Source organism: Gouania willdenowi, chromosome 22 (genome assembly GCF_900634775.1).
Source record: "Gouania willdenowi chromosome 22, fGouWil2.1, whole genome shotgun sequence".
Lineage (NCBI taxonomy): Eukaryota > Metazoa > Chordata > Actinopteri > Blenniiformes > Gobiesocidae > Gouania > Gouania willdenowi.
In genome coordinates this window covers 19,987,452-20,004,297 of record NC_041065.1, presented here as the reverse complement: position 1 = coordinate 20,004,297, position 16,846 = coordinate 19,987,452, and the positions used below count along the sequence as shown (strand labels likewise).

The 16,846-nt window shown below is 40.5% G+C and overlaps 1 protein-coding gene across 4 annotated transcripts in view; it reads left to right on the top strand.

Annotated features, from left to right (window-relative positions):
- myt1lb (myelin transcription factor 1-like, b) overlaps positions 1 to 16,112 on the top strand; it is a 136,325-nt gene extending 120,213 nt beyond the window's left edge. For 3 of the 4 annotated variants that reach the window (XM_028437508.1, XM_028437504.1, XM_028437506.1), the window contains 11 exons: positions 833 to 1,063; positions 5,720 to 5,835; positions 9,007 to 9,075; positions 10,196 to 10,258; positions 10,418 to 10,501; positions 12,779 to 13,000; positions 13,198 to 13,292; positions 13,950 to 14,053; positions 14,135 to 14,182; positions 15,174 to 15,236; positions 15,560 to 16,112. In XM_028437508.1, coding sequence (XP_028293309.1) covers positions 833 to 1,063; positions 5,720 to 5,835; positions 9,007 to 9,075; positions 10,196 to 10,258; positions 10,418 to 10,501; positions 12,779 to 13,000; positions 13,198 to 13,292; positions 13,950 to 14,053; positions 14,135 to 14,182; positions 15,174 to 15,236; positions 15,560 to 15,700 — 1,236 coding nt within the window. In that variant the 3' untranslated portion in view covers positions 15,701 to 16,112. The remainder of the gene's footprint in view (positions 1 to 832; positions 1,064 to 5,719; positions 5,836 to 9,006; positions 9,076 to 10,195; positions 10,259 to 10,417; positions 10,502 to 12,778; positions 13,001 to 13,197; positions 13,293 to 13,949; positions 14,054 to 14,134; positions 14,183 to 15,173; positions 15,237 to 15,559) is intronic. The other variant, XM_028437507.1, reaches the window with a different exon arrangement.
- Positions 16,113 to 16,846: the final 734 nt, after the last annotated feature.

Sequence of the window (16,846 nt, the reverse complement as noted above, 5' to 3'; positions counted from 1 at the left end):
CATTAATTTCAATATAATAAAAACAACAACTTATATTTGTTTTTCTTTTAAAATCAGTGAAGGAGCATTAGTGTCCTTAAGTGGCTTCAGTGCACCACTCTATGTAGTCTTAATCTGCTAAATGGCAAAAAGGCGGGATAATCTCCTGTTTGTTCTCGTTAATGTGCAGGTACGTACCGACGTGGCCCAGTACACGATCCAACTCGGCTCTGCCACTATTTTTGGGATGTTGCAGTATAGCCTTGTTTTAGCTGCGGCTCCAGACCACAGCTCTCAGCACGCTGCCTCCATGTTATGTCTGCTCGTATTAAACTCACACAGCCAACACAAAGTCACACACATGCACTTCTGATTGTGCACACCACAGTGGGATGGAAGGAAAGAGAGAGAGAGATTGACAGAGACAGGAGTTTACATAAGGATGCGCTCGTCCTCCAGTCCTGACAACCTCTTCTAATTTTGACCCTTCAATAAATGTAAAGCCATGATGGTGCCGTATCCTAGAAGCTTTGTGTGAGTCCTCTGAGGCAAGCGTGGGGGAAGAATAATCAGGAATATCATTTTAGGTTCTGAAGGGATGAGCTTTTACTCTTTAAGTTTGCAGCATGTCTTCAGTGACTGTATCTCCCTAGACTCTAAAGATGTTTGATTGTTCTTTAATCAGAAACTCTCTCTCTCTCTCTCTTTTATCCCTTTTCTCTCTATCCCTGCTTCCTTATGTTTCATGCATCCTGTCACCCATGTGACCTAACCCACACACACACACATCCAACTCTACCACACAACTCTATACTCACACCCACATGCACAAATCCACACATGCACCCTACAGAGTCCCGGTCTAGATCTTGATGAGAATGGTACGTTGGACCTGAGTATGACCAAGCGTCTGTGCGGCGGCGGTGCAGGGGACTCGGTGCTCACCCCCCTAGAGCCCATGTCCCCCCAGAGGCAAGCCGCCCTGCTGGGCTCCCGCTGCTATGGCATGGGGGACGCCGCAGACTGCTGGGACCTGCCCGTAGACTACACCAAGATCAAACACATAGACGAGGACGAGAAAGAGGTAAAGGCAGAAAAAGGCACCCACAGCAATCTGTTGGTGGCCATGTATGTGAGCGATGGAGATATTTATTGTATATTATCAAATCCACCAAATAATACCATATTAGGGGAAGTTGTTGAACTTAACATTTAATCTGCGTGTTAGTTAACTAGTAGTGACTTTGGAAGATGCTTTTAAATCGAATGGAAGAAAATGAAATATTAGATGATTAAAAATTACATCTAGAATTCTTGATTATAAATTTAATTCAACTGTACTGCCGCGACACCACACCCCATTTAAAAAAAAATTGCACCGAGTAACGGCGAATACCACACCGAATTATCATTAATATCGCAAATCTGTTATCAAATTAGATTTAAGAAAGCATTATTATTTTTAAAGTCGATTAAATATATATATATATATGTGTGTATTTCCCAATTAATTAAAATGAAACAAACATTGTCATATTAGATGAAGCAAATACTATTATTAAATTATCACTGTTATTATTATTTAAAATTGGCAGAAAATTGTTTTTTCTTAAAAAAACAATCTCCCTTTAATTTTAGAGTGCCCAAGTTGGAAAGCAGATGTGGTGACAGACGGTGTCGTTATTAAATTTTAATGTTCCACTGATAAATTAATTCATGACACTTGTTTGTGGATTCCTGCATCCACAGACATTTGATTATTTTGAGAATGTCAACAGATTTTATTTTATTGCCTTCGGAAATTATAAGACCTGCTAACTTTTTTAATAAAACGTGTTGTGAACGAATCATTTAATCAATTTTAATTATTCAACCTTTAAACTAACATTTAGATTGGGGTATTATTAAGCTGCTTGTTCACTTTTTTTGACTTTATAACTTGAGCTTGCTCACCTTAAATGGCACCATCACTCACTGCTTTTTGCATGTGCTGAATCTCCAAGGATCTAAACAGAGATGATATAACAGAAGCTTCATATGATAGATAGGTGAATCTTGTAAAGCAGCAGTTGTGTTTCTGGAGGATGAAAGACACAACGCCAATAATGCTCAGTGTGTTTCAGCCCAAACTATATGTTCCTCCAACCCACTGTGAAGTCCATCAGTGTCAGACTGATTGCATCCAAAGTTCTTTAATACATCCTTGTTAGGCTTGCTGTTGCATTTTAGATTCATATAAAGGACTTTTGAGGGGAAAAAAAGAATCTGCATGTAAAACAATGCAGTGTGATCTATCAGCCCTGTTTGTACCGTGCTCAGTGCATGCTGGCTTTCTGTTTTTACATTTCGCTCTTACCCAAAATGAATTATGCACCTGAAGTAGCACCTTGGGAGGGAATCGGAATAGCTCATCTCATCAAAGAACTGCTGGAAATCAATGCAGCACTGCTGGATGTGCCTGCATGCACAGAACATGTGCCTCCTTTTTCGGTGTGAATATTCATGAGTCTGTGTCTGCACCCGTGTCTCTTTGAGAGTGTTTGAGTGTGCACTGCATCTCTGTGGTAAAGGCATGTGTAGCTTTACCTGCTGTCTGCGTCTTCACATGCACTGCCTTTTAATTGGAAGAGCTAGCTGACTGACCCTGGCATCACACACTTGGTTGGAGACAGTTTGAGCTGCTGGATAATTTAGGGTGGTGTGTCTGCTCCTTTCTGTACAGGCATTACTGTACCTACACTGCAAGCACTGGAGAAAGAAAAGGGATTTAGCATTCACAGCCTCTATGCCTTGGTTTAACACACTGCAGGCAAAACATAGCTAGCAATGGGATTAAATTACACCACAGTGCCATCTATTGACTCACTGGTTTATTACAAGTGCACGTCTAGCCAACTCCCTTTCATGTTCTGTACTCTAGCACAGGGAACACCATCAGAACATGAGCCCATACATGTTATCAGAACCAAGGTTTGTTTTGACTTAAAGGTTTGATGAGTAGTAGTAGGAGCCTTACTGGGACAATATTTGATGTTTAACTCAACAAGGCATGACACCAGTGATTCCCAAGCAGGGGTAGGCGTCCACGGAAACATTAGTCAAGTTGATTTTTTGATGTAATTAGTTTTTTAGTACTTTAAACATTTCCATCAGACGATCCAAAAAAATGTTTGAGTCCTTGGATTAACTAAACCCCAAGGTTTTGGCTCACATGCGTCAAGGCTGGATATCAAAAAATGCCGTGCTTTTGGGCGGGGCTCCTGTAGCAGTTAGGACACACCCAGTTTAGACTATAAAATCGCAAAAGAACAATCTATGCCAGGCTAACTATGTACTCAGGGTTCTCGCCAGCGCTGTTGAGCGTAGGGGCCCCCGACGTTGTAATTTTGCTCCCCTAAGGAGCAATGGCGCCTCCTACGTACAGTTTTCAGCAACGTCAGAGGGATTTTGTGTTGTTTTTTTTTCTTTTTTAATTGGTACCGTCGTAATAATTGTTGCACACTTGGACACAAAAGGCACTTCCAGGCGTGCAGGGGTTGTTTAAACTCCAATGGGTTTTCTGAAGTCCACAGTCAACGCAGCTATGTACCAGGACATTTTAGAGCACTTCAGGCTTCCTTCTACTGCCAAGCTTTATGGAGACGCTGATTTCATTTTCCAGCAGGACTTGGCACCTGCCCACAATGCCAAATGTACCAAAAGCTGGCTCAATGACCATGGTGTTACTTTGCTTGATTGGCCAACAAACTGGCCTGACTTGAACCCCATAATCTATGGGGTATTGTCAAGAGGAAGGTGAGAGACACCACACCCAACAATGCAGATGACCTGAAGGCTGCTATCAAAGCAACCTGGGCTTTCCATTACTCCTAAGCAGTGCCACAGGTTGATCGCCTCCATGCCACACCGCATTGATACAGTAACTCATGCAAAAAGAGGCCCAACCAAGTTGGCACTTCTCAAGCACTGCCGAGGTGCCCTTGAGCAAGGCACCGAACCCCAACACTGCTCCCTTCATTGTAAAGCAACCTAGTGCCTAGAAAAGCGCTATATAAAGTTGATGTATAATAATAATAGAAGACTTGAGTGCATAGAAATGAACATACTTTTCAGAAGCCTTGCATTTTTGTTTAAAATATCCTTTTTTTATTGATCTTATGTGATATTCTAATTTTCCAAGACACTGATTTTTGGGTTTTTGTTACTTGTAAGCCATAATCATGAAAGTTTCAAGAAACAAAGGCTTGAAATATTTCATATAATAGATTGGTTTGACTTTCTGAAATGAGTGACCAAAAATATTAAACTTTTTCATGATATTCTAATCTTTTTAGATGTACCTGTATATATAAATATATATATCCCAACCATGAGTAACTCTCTAACTACTTTCATCATCATCTTCACCAATTCAAAAAAAAAACTTTCAGTTTTTAAGGTAAGGCTGGAACAAAGATTGAAAAAAAAAAAACCAAACCCAACTTTAGCTTTACTTCACTAAATTTGGCCCTCAGACAGTTATTCTATTTAAAATTGGCGTGTGCCATGCTGTGAAAAATACCTGGTGAGAACCTTGGAACATATACTCACTATACCTCTAGTTTTTATAGGAGGGGCGGAGCCAACAATGGTTTTCTGTGATGTAAAAAGCCAGAAACATCATCGGCCACCATTCTCAGCCAATAACATTAGCATGCTTGCATTTTTAAAACAAAACATGCCAAATTAAAATACCTTGACTAAAATGTCCAAAGTTGGACTATGATCAATTGATAATACTACTTCATACACAAATGCATAATATGGTTTAAGCAGAAAAAAAAATCCCTTTAAACCACAAGAGGGCGGAGTGGGACACTACAACTATGGTTACTGTTATAGTTAAGATTTCTGAGCTCGAGAGCAAAAATAAAATTGGACGCCTCATTCCGACACCATCACTCCATTTAAAAAAAACTAATAATAATAGAAAGAAATGAGCAGAAATGTCTGTTTTAGTCTGCATAGTGGCGACGAAATAAAATAGCTGTCCACAGTCAATTTGGGGTCGCAAAATTTGAAGAATAATAAAAGCTGATTAATATTGAACATTGTCAGTTTATGCTTTTAGTTGGTTTCCATTATGGCATTGATTAAAACTGAGCTAAACCAATCAAAGCCTTCTTTCTTCTTTTTTCCCCATGTCTGCATATGTCATCAAAGGTTAACACTATATGTAGTGCCATCTTTTCATTGCAGCTATGCATGTTTTTTGTCCTTGCAAAAACAGAATAATACATTAATTATATTCCATAATTGTGACCGTCACCTGCCCTTCCTAAGGAAGGGTAAGCTAAACTTTATTAGGGAGAGAGAAATAAAAAACAGAGGCTATTGTTACACCTGAGTGAGGTGGGAGATACAAGGGTAAAGGAGTTAGGGTGGACACTAAAAAGGAGGGCGAGAGAGAAGCCATTTGAAAAGCTTTAAGTCTTGGTTTTAGTAAATCCAAGCAACTATGATAAAATGTACTAGCAATCATTTGAAATGTTTCCACTGCTGCTGGTTCAAGCCATGACATTACACCAAAGTGCACTAAAACTAGGGTGAATTGAGACAATATTTACAATGAAGTCAATAATCCTGACAATACTGCAACTGTGGGCCAAAATATATCAAAATCCTGAAGACCACAATGTATAAAGTCTTGAATCTCTGTATTTTTTTCTCAATTGTTCTTCTTTCCCCCTCCTCACTGCAGGACGACTTGGATCCCTTCCATGACCTGCTGGACGACCACTCTTTCACCACAGACATCAACATGAGCCCCAAGCCCAAATACCTCCAGTGCAAAGAGAGCAAGAAGGACCTGATAACGTAAGAGCTCTTCCGCTCACCCCAACATTTCCACCTGCTTCCCACTCACTCGTGCTTTGCTGCTTTTCCCTTCCACTATATTCATATCATTTTCCGTCAAAGAAACACAACCCTTCCTCATTATTCTGTGCCTCTGGCAGTGGTTTGCTATATGGTTTTAATCTGGTTTCATCCATATGTCAGCAGTAATCCTACAAGCTGCAGCAGAGGTCTTCAATGCTCCTTCCCTCATTTTTAAGCTGAATCTTTATAGGATACAACCCTAGCTGTCCGTGTCATTCCTCAGTGTGAACGCAGCTGAACACAGACGTAATCAGACAGTGAAGCTAAACTGGAAACAATGAAACCCCTCCAAAAAAAACAGAATCAACCTCTTTTTTCAGTAAATTTTCACACATCCTCTCCTTCCCTTTGGGCTTATAAATCTGTCTATTTCTCTGGTGGCAGATGTCCCACACCGGGGTGTGATGGAAGTGGTCACTTGACGAGCTATTTCGCCTCACATCGAAGGTGTGACTTCCTTTTCTCCTGGTGGATTCTAAGTCCATTTCTCTTTATTGTTTTCAGCTTAACTCAACAATGCTGTCAAACACATGTAGGGACACAATGTACTCGTATATTTTTCCTTTGTTTTTTACAATCTGACTTAACAAGTGACAATTATGTTCATCAATTCAATTACCGGTAAAATCATCTGACCTCTGGAAGACAATTTCTAAAGATAGACTTTAATATCCTCTGGATTGGTCAATCTGTGCAGCAAAAGTAAGGATTCCTAACAAATACAAAGTGCTATTCATATAGGATCAGACATTCAATGATGATATTTAACACTTCACAGTGGTGCAGTAGCAGAACGTTGTTTTGTTTTTATTACAATATCAAACTTTTATTATTACCAGTAAGAGCACTCAGGGAGCGCAAACCTCCACCAAGTGCTAAATATCTTCTTTGCCAGATATTGGCAGTAATCTGGACCAGTGATCCTGATCATGGTGCCATGATCATTCACACTTCACATATAACACACAATCATAATCATATAACATGAGCAGAGAGAGCTGCGGGTCGCTAGCCACTAAGGCAGCGCCCTTTATCATAAAAGAGAGAAGTGCGGGATTTTGAAAAAAACCTGGGGCACACACAGAAGTGTCAAAAAAACACAATTACAACAAAAATTCGAGGACATAGCACGTGTGGTTGGGGGGAAGGGAACGGTAGGAAGGGGAAGGTGAGGGTTGTGGGTTTATGTTGGAGAAAGGAAACAATTACCAGCCGCTGGGGGGTGCGCGCGTGCAGCCTCTTGTGGGTGCTTTCACCCGCCTCCGGTAGCTTGCGGGGAGGGAGGGTGGGCAGGAGGGCCAACGAAGGCGTTGAAATATAATTCCTTCGCTTCATTTTTGATACAGCCAGATGACGTGTGACAACCTTGAGTAGATCTGGTTCAGAAACAAAGTTCCAGGTGGCGGTGGGGGAGAGGAGGAGGTGGGTGGAACGGAGCATCTTTCTGCACAACATCCTGGTGTAGATGAGACAACCTTGGCTTTGGGAGCCAAAGATGATTAGCGATTTGTTTTCGATTCAAGCTAGCTCAATTTTGATAGCCTTGAGTCCCGGTCCCTCAGAAGTGAATCCCATAAGGTGGCCTTTTAACTAGCGAGTCGAGCCTCCAACTTCTCCAAGATCGAATCAATTCAGTGTAAACGCTCTAAAGCAGCTTCCTGCTTCCTTTTTAGATCATTCATCACTTGAGTTTGAGTGTTGAGAGTCCTGCTCCATCCTTCAAAAATGACTGGCAGCCTTCCCAAAACAGCTGCCAATGTAATACGGACTTTGCGATAGATCAGAAAGCTTCCAGCTCCAATCAGCAGCATGCCTGCTATTCTAATTCCAAACATGTAGATGTCTTCCACGTCTGCCACGGAAATAATCGACAGACACACAACTCGCCACTTGTTCCAAGGTTCCAGTGCATATCCAGCCGCAAATGTACCGCTCGGACAGGCGGGCTCACGACTACCCGTTCTTTTTGTCGAAAAAAAATTGGTCGATTGCATTGAGAGACCAACTAATTAATTCCATTAATCCAGATTTGGAAGAGACGCAAAGAGAGGCTCCTATTAGATTCACAAGACCAGACAAAACGAAGCAAAGACAGATACGGGTGGGGGAGAGGGAGCAGAGAAAATGTGAACGCCGTCGTCGAGAACCAGTAGAGAAAACAATGCATTTTCATAGTGCCCTCTGAGCCACTAGTCCTTTGAAACTACTGAGGAGAATGAAATTGGCCTGTCTTTATCCCTAAACATAAACGTGAGATATAAGAAAAAAACGAACTGCAATTATCAGTATTTGTGAGGCGTAATTATATCAAAATCATGGACTCCAACTCCAAGGTCAGTCAATAGCTATAATGGGAATGATCCGTAGGTTGGCTAACTAGCAAAATGGCATTTGCATCCCTTTTCCCTGTGAACCGTAATTTTTGCCTTTTAGTCTAAAGTCAATGGGCTGCTCCTCTCTTGACAAATTTTGTTAGAAACCATGTCCATTAGTTCACCTCCTGTGCTGTAGCCTATTTTGCCAAAACCTTCCCTTGGATGCACCTTATCAACGAAAGAGCACATATACAGTAACTATAGAATATCGTAAATAGAAAATCCTGATGCAATGTTAATTGTATCATGTGGAAGGAATAGAGAAAACTAATTAATACTAGGTGTGTGCTCATTTCAAAGCTAAACCCAGGATAAAGTTATTTCTCAATGGGCCATGTGTAAAGCCTCCTAAGCTGATGTTATTCAGTCCTTCAGCCCTCAGCACAGTGCATTGCAGACTAAGCACTTACCATTCAGAGCGAAGAGGTTTAAGCAAAATTGCTGAGCGCTGTGAGAGTAGTCTACGAGGACCATGTCGAGTAGGCCATGTTTTTTAGATCTCACCCGAAACAAACCTAGAATCGAGTTTTAGCCCAGAATCTGAAAAAAAAAAAAAAATGTGTTGCATGTGAATATTCCCAGAGGCTGTTCTTTCTAATCAACTTCCTGCATGTGCATCATGCGTTTTTGACATTTCCTGTTTTTTTCTGCATGTGTGGGAAGTCATGTCACCATTGCTGGATAGTTCTCTTTTGTTTTGATGTAACTAACCTTCGCCTGGTGTATTCTTCAGTCTCTCAGGTTGTCCTTTAGCTGATAAAAGCATTCGAAGCATGCTGGCCAACAACGCACAAGAGCTCAAGTAAGGCGGGAGATGACTCACTCACATGTGGATGATTTGTGTGTCGTGCTTTCTCTGCCAAGGGTAGCGTCAGTCTTGTTAGTGTTATTGCACATAAATGCAGAAAGCCTGTTATGTAAGGAGCCAACAAACAGAGTAAATGGACTTGTAAAGAATGTTTTTGTTTTTTTAAAGAGATTAATCTCACCTCAGTAGATTTCTTTTTTTTTTTTTTTTTACAAAATAAAAGACCCAAACAAAGCAGGATTTAGGATTTAGTCCTTCAAACAATTGACAAATAGTAACCATGCAAAACATGCAAAAGGGATGATTATATGTAAAGATTTTCTTATCTTATCACCTTATCATTTGCTTACCACTCACAGCTGTTGTGACTATTGGGTTTGTGTGAACTAGAGTGTTCCTCATCGACAGTTTAAATGTGAAGTGAATTTGCCTTTTATTTAACGTGTTGGCTCTAATCAATACGTAATATGGGCAGATCTGCCATAACCTGCAAATAATTTGGTGAAGGAGATACAAATAGATCAATTTAGAATAAGCAATGCGATCTACCAATGCTAAAACTGGTGGCAGTGGCTGTTTTCAGTACATATTTAGCTTGTTTGACATTTCTTAGGAGCAGTTTTTCCCTCTCCTGTTCTTTATATTATCTTGCCATCTTTTCTTGACCTCATCTGCTGTCCTTCTTCTTGCCCCCACAGCATTGACTTTCTCAGACAGCCTCCCATATCGTGTTTCTACTGCTTCGATTTCATTTTTTGACTTGCAGCCACATTGCTCTCGTCCACAAGAGCTAGCAAAAGCAAAACCCTAATTTTAACACTTTTGCCTCTGTTACCATCGAAGTGGGCTATCTTAGTTTATCAATTGCACGTGCAATCTATTTGTGTGTACACACAATTTAGTTGTCTTTACTTTCGATCTTAATAAATCAAGCCCTAAGTGAAATTATGTTTGGCTCGTGGGAGTTTTTCATATTGCACTGGGCTTGAACTGACACAAGATTGCTCACCTTTGACCGTCAAGGCAAAAAAGTCCCCCGTCCTACATAATCAAATGGTATTTATCCTGTAGCATTACTGTAGGCCCTGAGCCCTTTCTGTGTTTCCTGCCCCAGGTGCCCGACACCAGGGTGCGATGGTTCGGGACATATCACTGGCAACTACGCTTCACACAGAAGGTACCGTAGTGATGTACTTCAACTATCAGTCTCTTTTCAGTCCAGCACTGATCCTGTGTAGAGATCTTACCTTTGCTCATTTTAGACATCTCCTCCTTTATCACACACACATACTGTATTCTTCAGCTTCACCTTCATCACTCTGTCCTTTATCTGCAGTCTTTCAGGGTGTCCGCGGGCCAGGAAAAGTGGGATAAAGATCATCCACAGCAAAGAGAACAAGGAGGACCAGGAGCCTATCAGGTACGGCACAGACACTGATCATCAGTCTTCTGTCTGCCTTTGACGCCTCTGCAGATGAAATTCTGCCTGATCCTCCTCACGGCTCAGTCTTTACTATACATTACACGTCAAACATGTGACTAGATATTTTCAGAAATCAAAAGCATGCATTAAAGTCAAACGAAATCCACCAAAATCTTTATTTTAACAATGTAAGTAATGTCTTTTGCACCTACAAGCATAATGTATATTGTAAAATGTACACTGACATTTTGGTAGCTAGGCACTCAGTTCTCACGTTACTTGTGACTTATTAAGTTCACCAGTTGTCTTAGCCAAAGCTGCTTTGGCTAGGACAGACTTAAATCAGATATTCAATCATAAATTTAATGTAATAAAAGATGGAGATAGGTTGGGATTTTTTTAAGGTAAAGATTTTAACCAAAGACAGCTCTGCATTCAGAGTAGTTACTCTTGACATTACTGGCTTAGTCTTGCACTGACAGACATTCTGCAAGCATCAAGAAGTCAAAAGCAACCGACAAGACAAATGTGCCATTAATGTAGAGTTTCGACTCAATTCCCAATTTGCAAGTTAAACTTCAGAAGTCCAATAAATGGAGAGGCTGAGCAGTATCTGGTGAACACCTGCAGAGACAGAAAGGCAAGCCGACTGAGAGGCAGAGAGAGAGATTGATTGACTGTACCCAAATCCCACAATGGGCTCATCTCTGGCCTCAGCCCTGCAGCTGCATTGATTTTTCAGTTGGTGCAGAGCACAAACACTTTGTCCATTCTCCAGTGTGACATACTGATGAATTCAGTGGACAGTTTGCCACGAGTAACCCCGCCGGGACGCGGTGTTCACAGTAAAACAGCTTCCCATCCCCAACTATGACATGTAAAAGCTGAAGAACACAGAGAATGTAGTTTCTGAAAACAAGCTGATCGATTCGTTTTCTTTTCATACAATGTATGGGACCTGAAAAAAAAGGGGTGGTGGGGGGGTTACTCGACTGCTAAATTCAATCTCCCTGGCAGATCAGGTAGCTATGAGTAGTGAGTTGCCAAGTTACATCAGAATGAACCATTCAGATTATATAAAAATAGCAAGAAAATACAGTTTTTAATAGCTTTAAAGTTAAATTTAGTTAAACTCCATCCGTTACCTCACATCATCCCTCATCGTTCACCTCATTGTCCCCTCTGCTTGTCTCACCATAATGAACTACAGATACTTCTCCTCTTATGCCCCCCAAATCTGGAACTCACTGCAGATATCTGTAACACCGACTCTTTACCTCTATTGTGATCCCAACTCAAAACTCACCTGTTCAAGTTAGGTTACGCCCTTTGGAAAAGACTAGAACATTTGTCAGCATTGGAGAAAGTGGCATATTATCTGTGAGTTGTTATTAGTTCTCAAAGGCTCAGAGGGAAATATCCTCTACACATATTGATGCTATCTTACTGGTCATTTAAATATAAGACAGCAATCATCAGATGGGGTTTGATAAGTCATAACTGGTTCCTGCCAATCCCCTTCTGATGTTGGCATAGTTGCAAAAAAGGGGTTTGTTTACCTTTGAAACAGTTATGGGACACAAGCTTGGGCTGGATCACCCTGTAGCTGGCCACCTTTGATGAGGGTGTCTAATGTTAAATAGGCCAAAACACCCCCTGATTCAAAGGAGCATCATTGATGATGCGTCCCAAAATGCACATACTTTTGGTATCTGAGGAACAGCTCCCACGCCACTCTCAAATTACTACCATCATGTCCCGTGTTTAATGATTTTGAGGGAAACTTTGCGTCCTGTGTCTGCCCCAAGTCACTGACCAGTGACCACGATACTAAATTTGTATACCAGTCTACCACCTGAAACTTTTCCATCCACCAGTGGAGGCGACACTTAAATCTGAAATTGGTGAAGATTTAAGGAATAATCTATCCAGACGATGTCATCCCACTCGAGTGACAAAGATTTAAGGAAGATGAAAAAGGGCTAACAATTGATTCTCCAGATCATTATACATACAAAATGCAGAATAGGCAGACACCTTCACATCTAAAGGATATCACCATAATCCATTTTGCATAATGATACAATGTCTTGCATCTGATTATCAATGGTTTAGATGAATTGCCACCTTTCCAAATCAATCAAAGAAAAAGAAGAAGCCCTTTGCAACAGCTGCATGAACCCTTTCAGCAAATGATGGAGAATCGTTTCTCATGATTCGATACCTTAAAAGAAAAATCTGAACCTCTAAAACAGCATCTCTTTGTCTCGTCAGGTGTCCTGTACCAGGCTGTGACGGTCAAGGTCACGTGACAGGAAAGTACGCATCCCATAGAAGTGCATCAGGATGCCCCATCGCAGCCAAGAGACAAAAAGATGGCTACCTGAACGGCATTCAGTTCACATGGAAGTCTGGCAAGACGGAGGGCATGTCCTGTCCAACACCAGGCTGTGATGGCTCGGGTCACGTCAGCGGTAGCTTCCTGACACATCGAAGGTAAGTGGTCATGAAGGAAAAAAAAAAGTCATGGATCTAGAATAGAATGTCTGCGTGTTGCATTTTAGTCAAGTCAAGTTTCAGTCGGCTACATCAACAAAGATGCTGATGTCCTGTCCTTTCACACCATCAAATTTAGTAACTCAATCTAACCACATTCTGAAACAATTCTTTCCGCTTCTTGTTTCTGCCTCCAGTCTGTCAGGTTGTCCGCGTGCCACATCTGCCATGAGGAAAGCCAGGCTCTCTGGGGTGGAAATGCTAACAATAAAGCAGCAGCATGCTAGCAACGGTAACCACTCACTCACACAATACAGCTGATCAGCAACATGGATGCAGGACGATTTACTAAAGAGAGTTCCCATTTCAGATAATAATCAGGAAGGCATGCATGTTTGTGTGCACACGTGCGGAGCTGCAGCACAAATGAGATGTCATCCAGAACTGAGTGTAAATAACGGTGATCTCAGTCTAGAGGGATCCGATGTGAAAAGTTCTGCTTGTGGTTGTCATCTGGTTTCTGGCACTGCTTGAATTCCACTGCCTAACGTTAACATTGTTATCACTCAGTTTTGTTTGTAGTTACAAACACAACCAGCTTTACTTCTATTCACTGCAATACGTATATGAATATGGTGAGAACATTGATAGATCTTTATTGACATTTGTATGCAAATATAATGTGTTATATGATTGAATAAAGAATAATCTGTAACTTGTGTGTTTTGCTGTGTGATATAAATGTTTTTGTACTTGTGAAATGTTTTTAAAGATTCCCTTGACTATACAAATATATCATTAACTTTGAAATGTAACTTTTCAATCCACTTTTCAATCAAATTATTCCGTTGTCATTGGATTATCCGATAACCTTCAGAGCTCTGGCATGTTGCTTTCAAACTACGTAGTTCATCATAAACTAAGCGCTGACTCTCCTTATCTCCTGCAGGCCTGGACCATGGTGAGGATATTAAACAGCTGGATGAAGAAATCAAAGACTTAAGTCAATCAAATTCCCAAGTGGAGGCTGACATGATCAAATTAAGAACACAGGTAAGTCAACCACCAACCTGCTAAACCCATCCACCAGTGTCCACCTTTGTCACATTGTGCTGTCCACCTTGGTCTCTGCAGATCACAACAATGGAGTCCAACTTGAAGTCCCTAGAAGAGGATAACAAGGTGATTGAACAGCAAAATGAATCTCGCCTGCATGAGCTGGCCAACCTCAGCCATTCACTGATAAACAGTTTAGCTAATGTCCAGCTTCCTCATATGGTAAGGGCCTACCAGGAGTGGCAAGACAGTTAGTCTGTAGAATATACAGTAACTAGCTATAGCGCCATCTTTGCAGTTCTTCTTTTTCTGTTGTGCATGCTTCATTTAACAAATGAGGCTTTGCTTGTTTTACCAAACAGTCACAGGTAGGTGTGAAATAAGATTCAAACCATCCCAAAACATTAAACCACTGAATACACAGTACGGATTGTGTCATTTCACTGTGAAGTTAGACTTGTTTGGGAAACTCTAAACTATTTTTTTACTTGATTTCATTTCACACAGCCACTCTCCCACCATATAATGTTTGACACCTGATCTATTATCACTCTAAGTCAAAGAAATTCCATTCAGTTAAATTTATTAATTTTCTAGCTCTGCTTATCCAGATCAGAAATAATGCCACTCATGCCTATTACACCAGGACAGGTTGCCAAGAAGCAGAAAAATCAAAAATATAACATGTGTATCGATGGACTGTGGGATTAAATTAGAACGCCCAGAGAAAACCATCAGAGGTCTCCACGAGTATGTCAACTTTTCTCAGAAAGGGTGAGACATATGTGGATTTGAAACCCAGTTTGTGAGCTAAGAGATAGCATCACTAGCAAATGCTAACCAATGCAACATCTGCCTCCCAAACCAACCCTTCAATATCCAATTGTTATACAAGAAGCTACATATGAAATGTAATTGCTTTTTAATTCATACGATCCTATGAGGGATGGTAATACATGTTTTTGTATGTTTCAACCTAAGAGAAGTTATCTCGACTTAGCTTGCTGTCCCACACTGCCACCTAGTGTTAAATCTACACATGGCAGCCTGCTAGCATGTGCTAGCCAGATAATGAATGATGAGCTAATGGGAATTTTTCAATCCTTCTCCTCTCTAGAAACATCTTCTACACAAAGAGCCTGCGATGAGGAACAACAGCTGCTTACAGCTGCACCAGCAAGTACGTCAACAACTTCTAGATTATTATTGTGTATTTGCTGTATTTTATTGTACTTCTATTCCAGCATTTTATATGGAAATATAATATATTTTGAATAGATACTGGTGCATTTCAAAAGGAAGACATAATAAACATTTATTATTTTTATTTGTACATTTCTTGAGCGGCTGTAACGCAAATAATTTCTCCCTGGGATAAATAACGGACTTCTGAGTCTGATATCGAGCACTGTAGTCCTCAGCAACATCTTTATAGTAAACATAAGTAAAACAGATTTTTGTACTTATTCCCCAATAACTCTTTTTCTTTCATTTTATGTGCAGGAGCCACTGAGTGAGCAGAACTTTGACGCCTACGTCACCACCCTCACGGATATATACACAAACCAAGACCAGTACCAGAGTCCAGAAAACAAAGCCCTGCTGGAGAACATCAAACAAGCTGTTCAAGGGATCCAAGTGTAACCATTCAGCAAGGGAACGTGGAGATTTTGTTCTTCCCACAACAGGTGGCATGTCCTGATCAACAGACAAAAGAGGCAGCAGTTTGATCTCCTCAGTTTGGTGCAGTAAATGATTTAGTGTTATGCATTCAAGATTTTGTTCTCTGAAAAAAAAAACAGAGGTATTATGCGTAGGAAGACCTCAAGATCATTTGTTTCTCTTGTTTCTTTTTGGGTCTTGCTTTTACGAAGAACATAAAAGAGTAAACAGCGAAATAGTTTTTTGAGGACATTCACATTTTGTACGTTTTCATATGAGCTGACATAAGTGTCATGTAATGTTTCTAGCTGCTCATGTATGCACATTTTTAGTGTATATTTCTGAACAGTAAGCTAACGTTGACGGAACGCAAGTCCTTTTTTTGCTTGATGATGACGAAACAGGAGGACAGTGAAGTGAAAAGCAAGACAATGGCGATTTAAAGGAAGAAGATACTTTTTCCTTCTCCACAATGAACGAGTTTGGACTGGAACGATGATTTATTTTTTTTTGTCCTTCTTTTTCTCTTGTGTTGAGGAACAAAAACTGGTGTGTGAATTGCTTTACCTTCAGACAATGCTTGAAAAAACCTTTGTGATTTTTAAGGAGAAATCGTACAGACGCGTAGCTGTAGGTGGGGTTGTTTTTAATTGGTGCTGTAAATGAATCCGGAGAGGGGGAGGGGAAACGCTGACCTGATGTATGTATGAATGTATGTTTGAACAGTTCTATTGTAAACATCACTACACGGAAACCCAATGGTGAAAATCCCATGATCTAAGCCAAGCCAATCGAACTCTAAGAGTAACGTGTTCTCATGCTAATCCTGAATTAGATTCAACTAAAAAAAGATGTGAAAAGACAATGACCCAGTAAAAAAATGCTATAGCCATTATACTATCAAATCTGCTCTATTTCGACACTTGCATTGCCAGGTTGAAGAAACGTCTCAGCAATATATGACCTAAATCATTTGTTTTTAGTAGGTATGGGATGCAATCTGCAAGGGGGGAATAAAGGTTAGGTATATGCAATTTCATGTTTTTAAGCATAGTGGGGGGAAAGGTGAATCTTTTTGATATAGCCTATGTAAAATATTAATTTTTATACAAATCTTTTAATACAAAA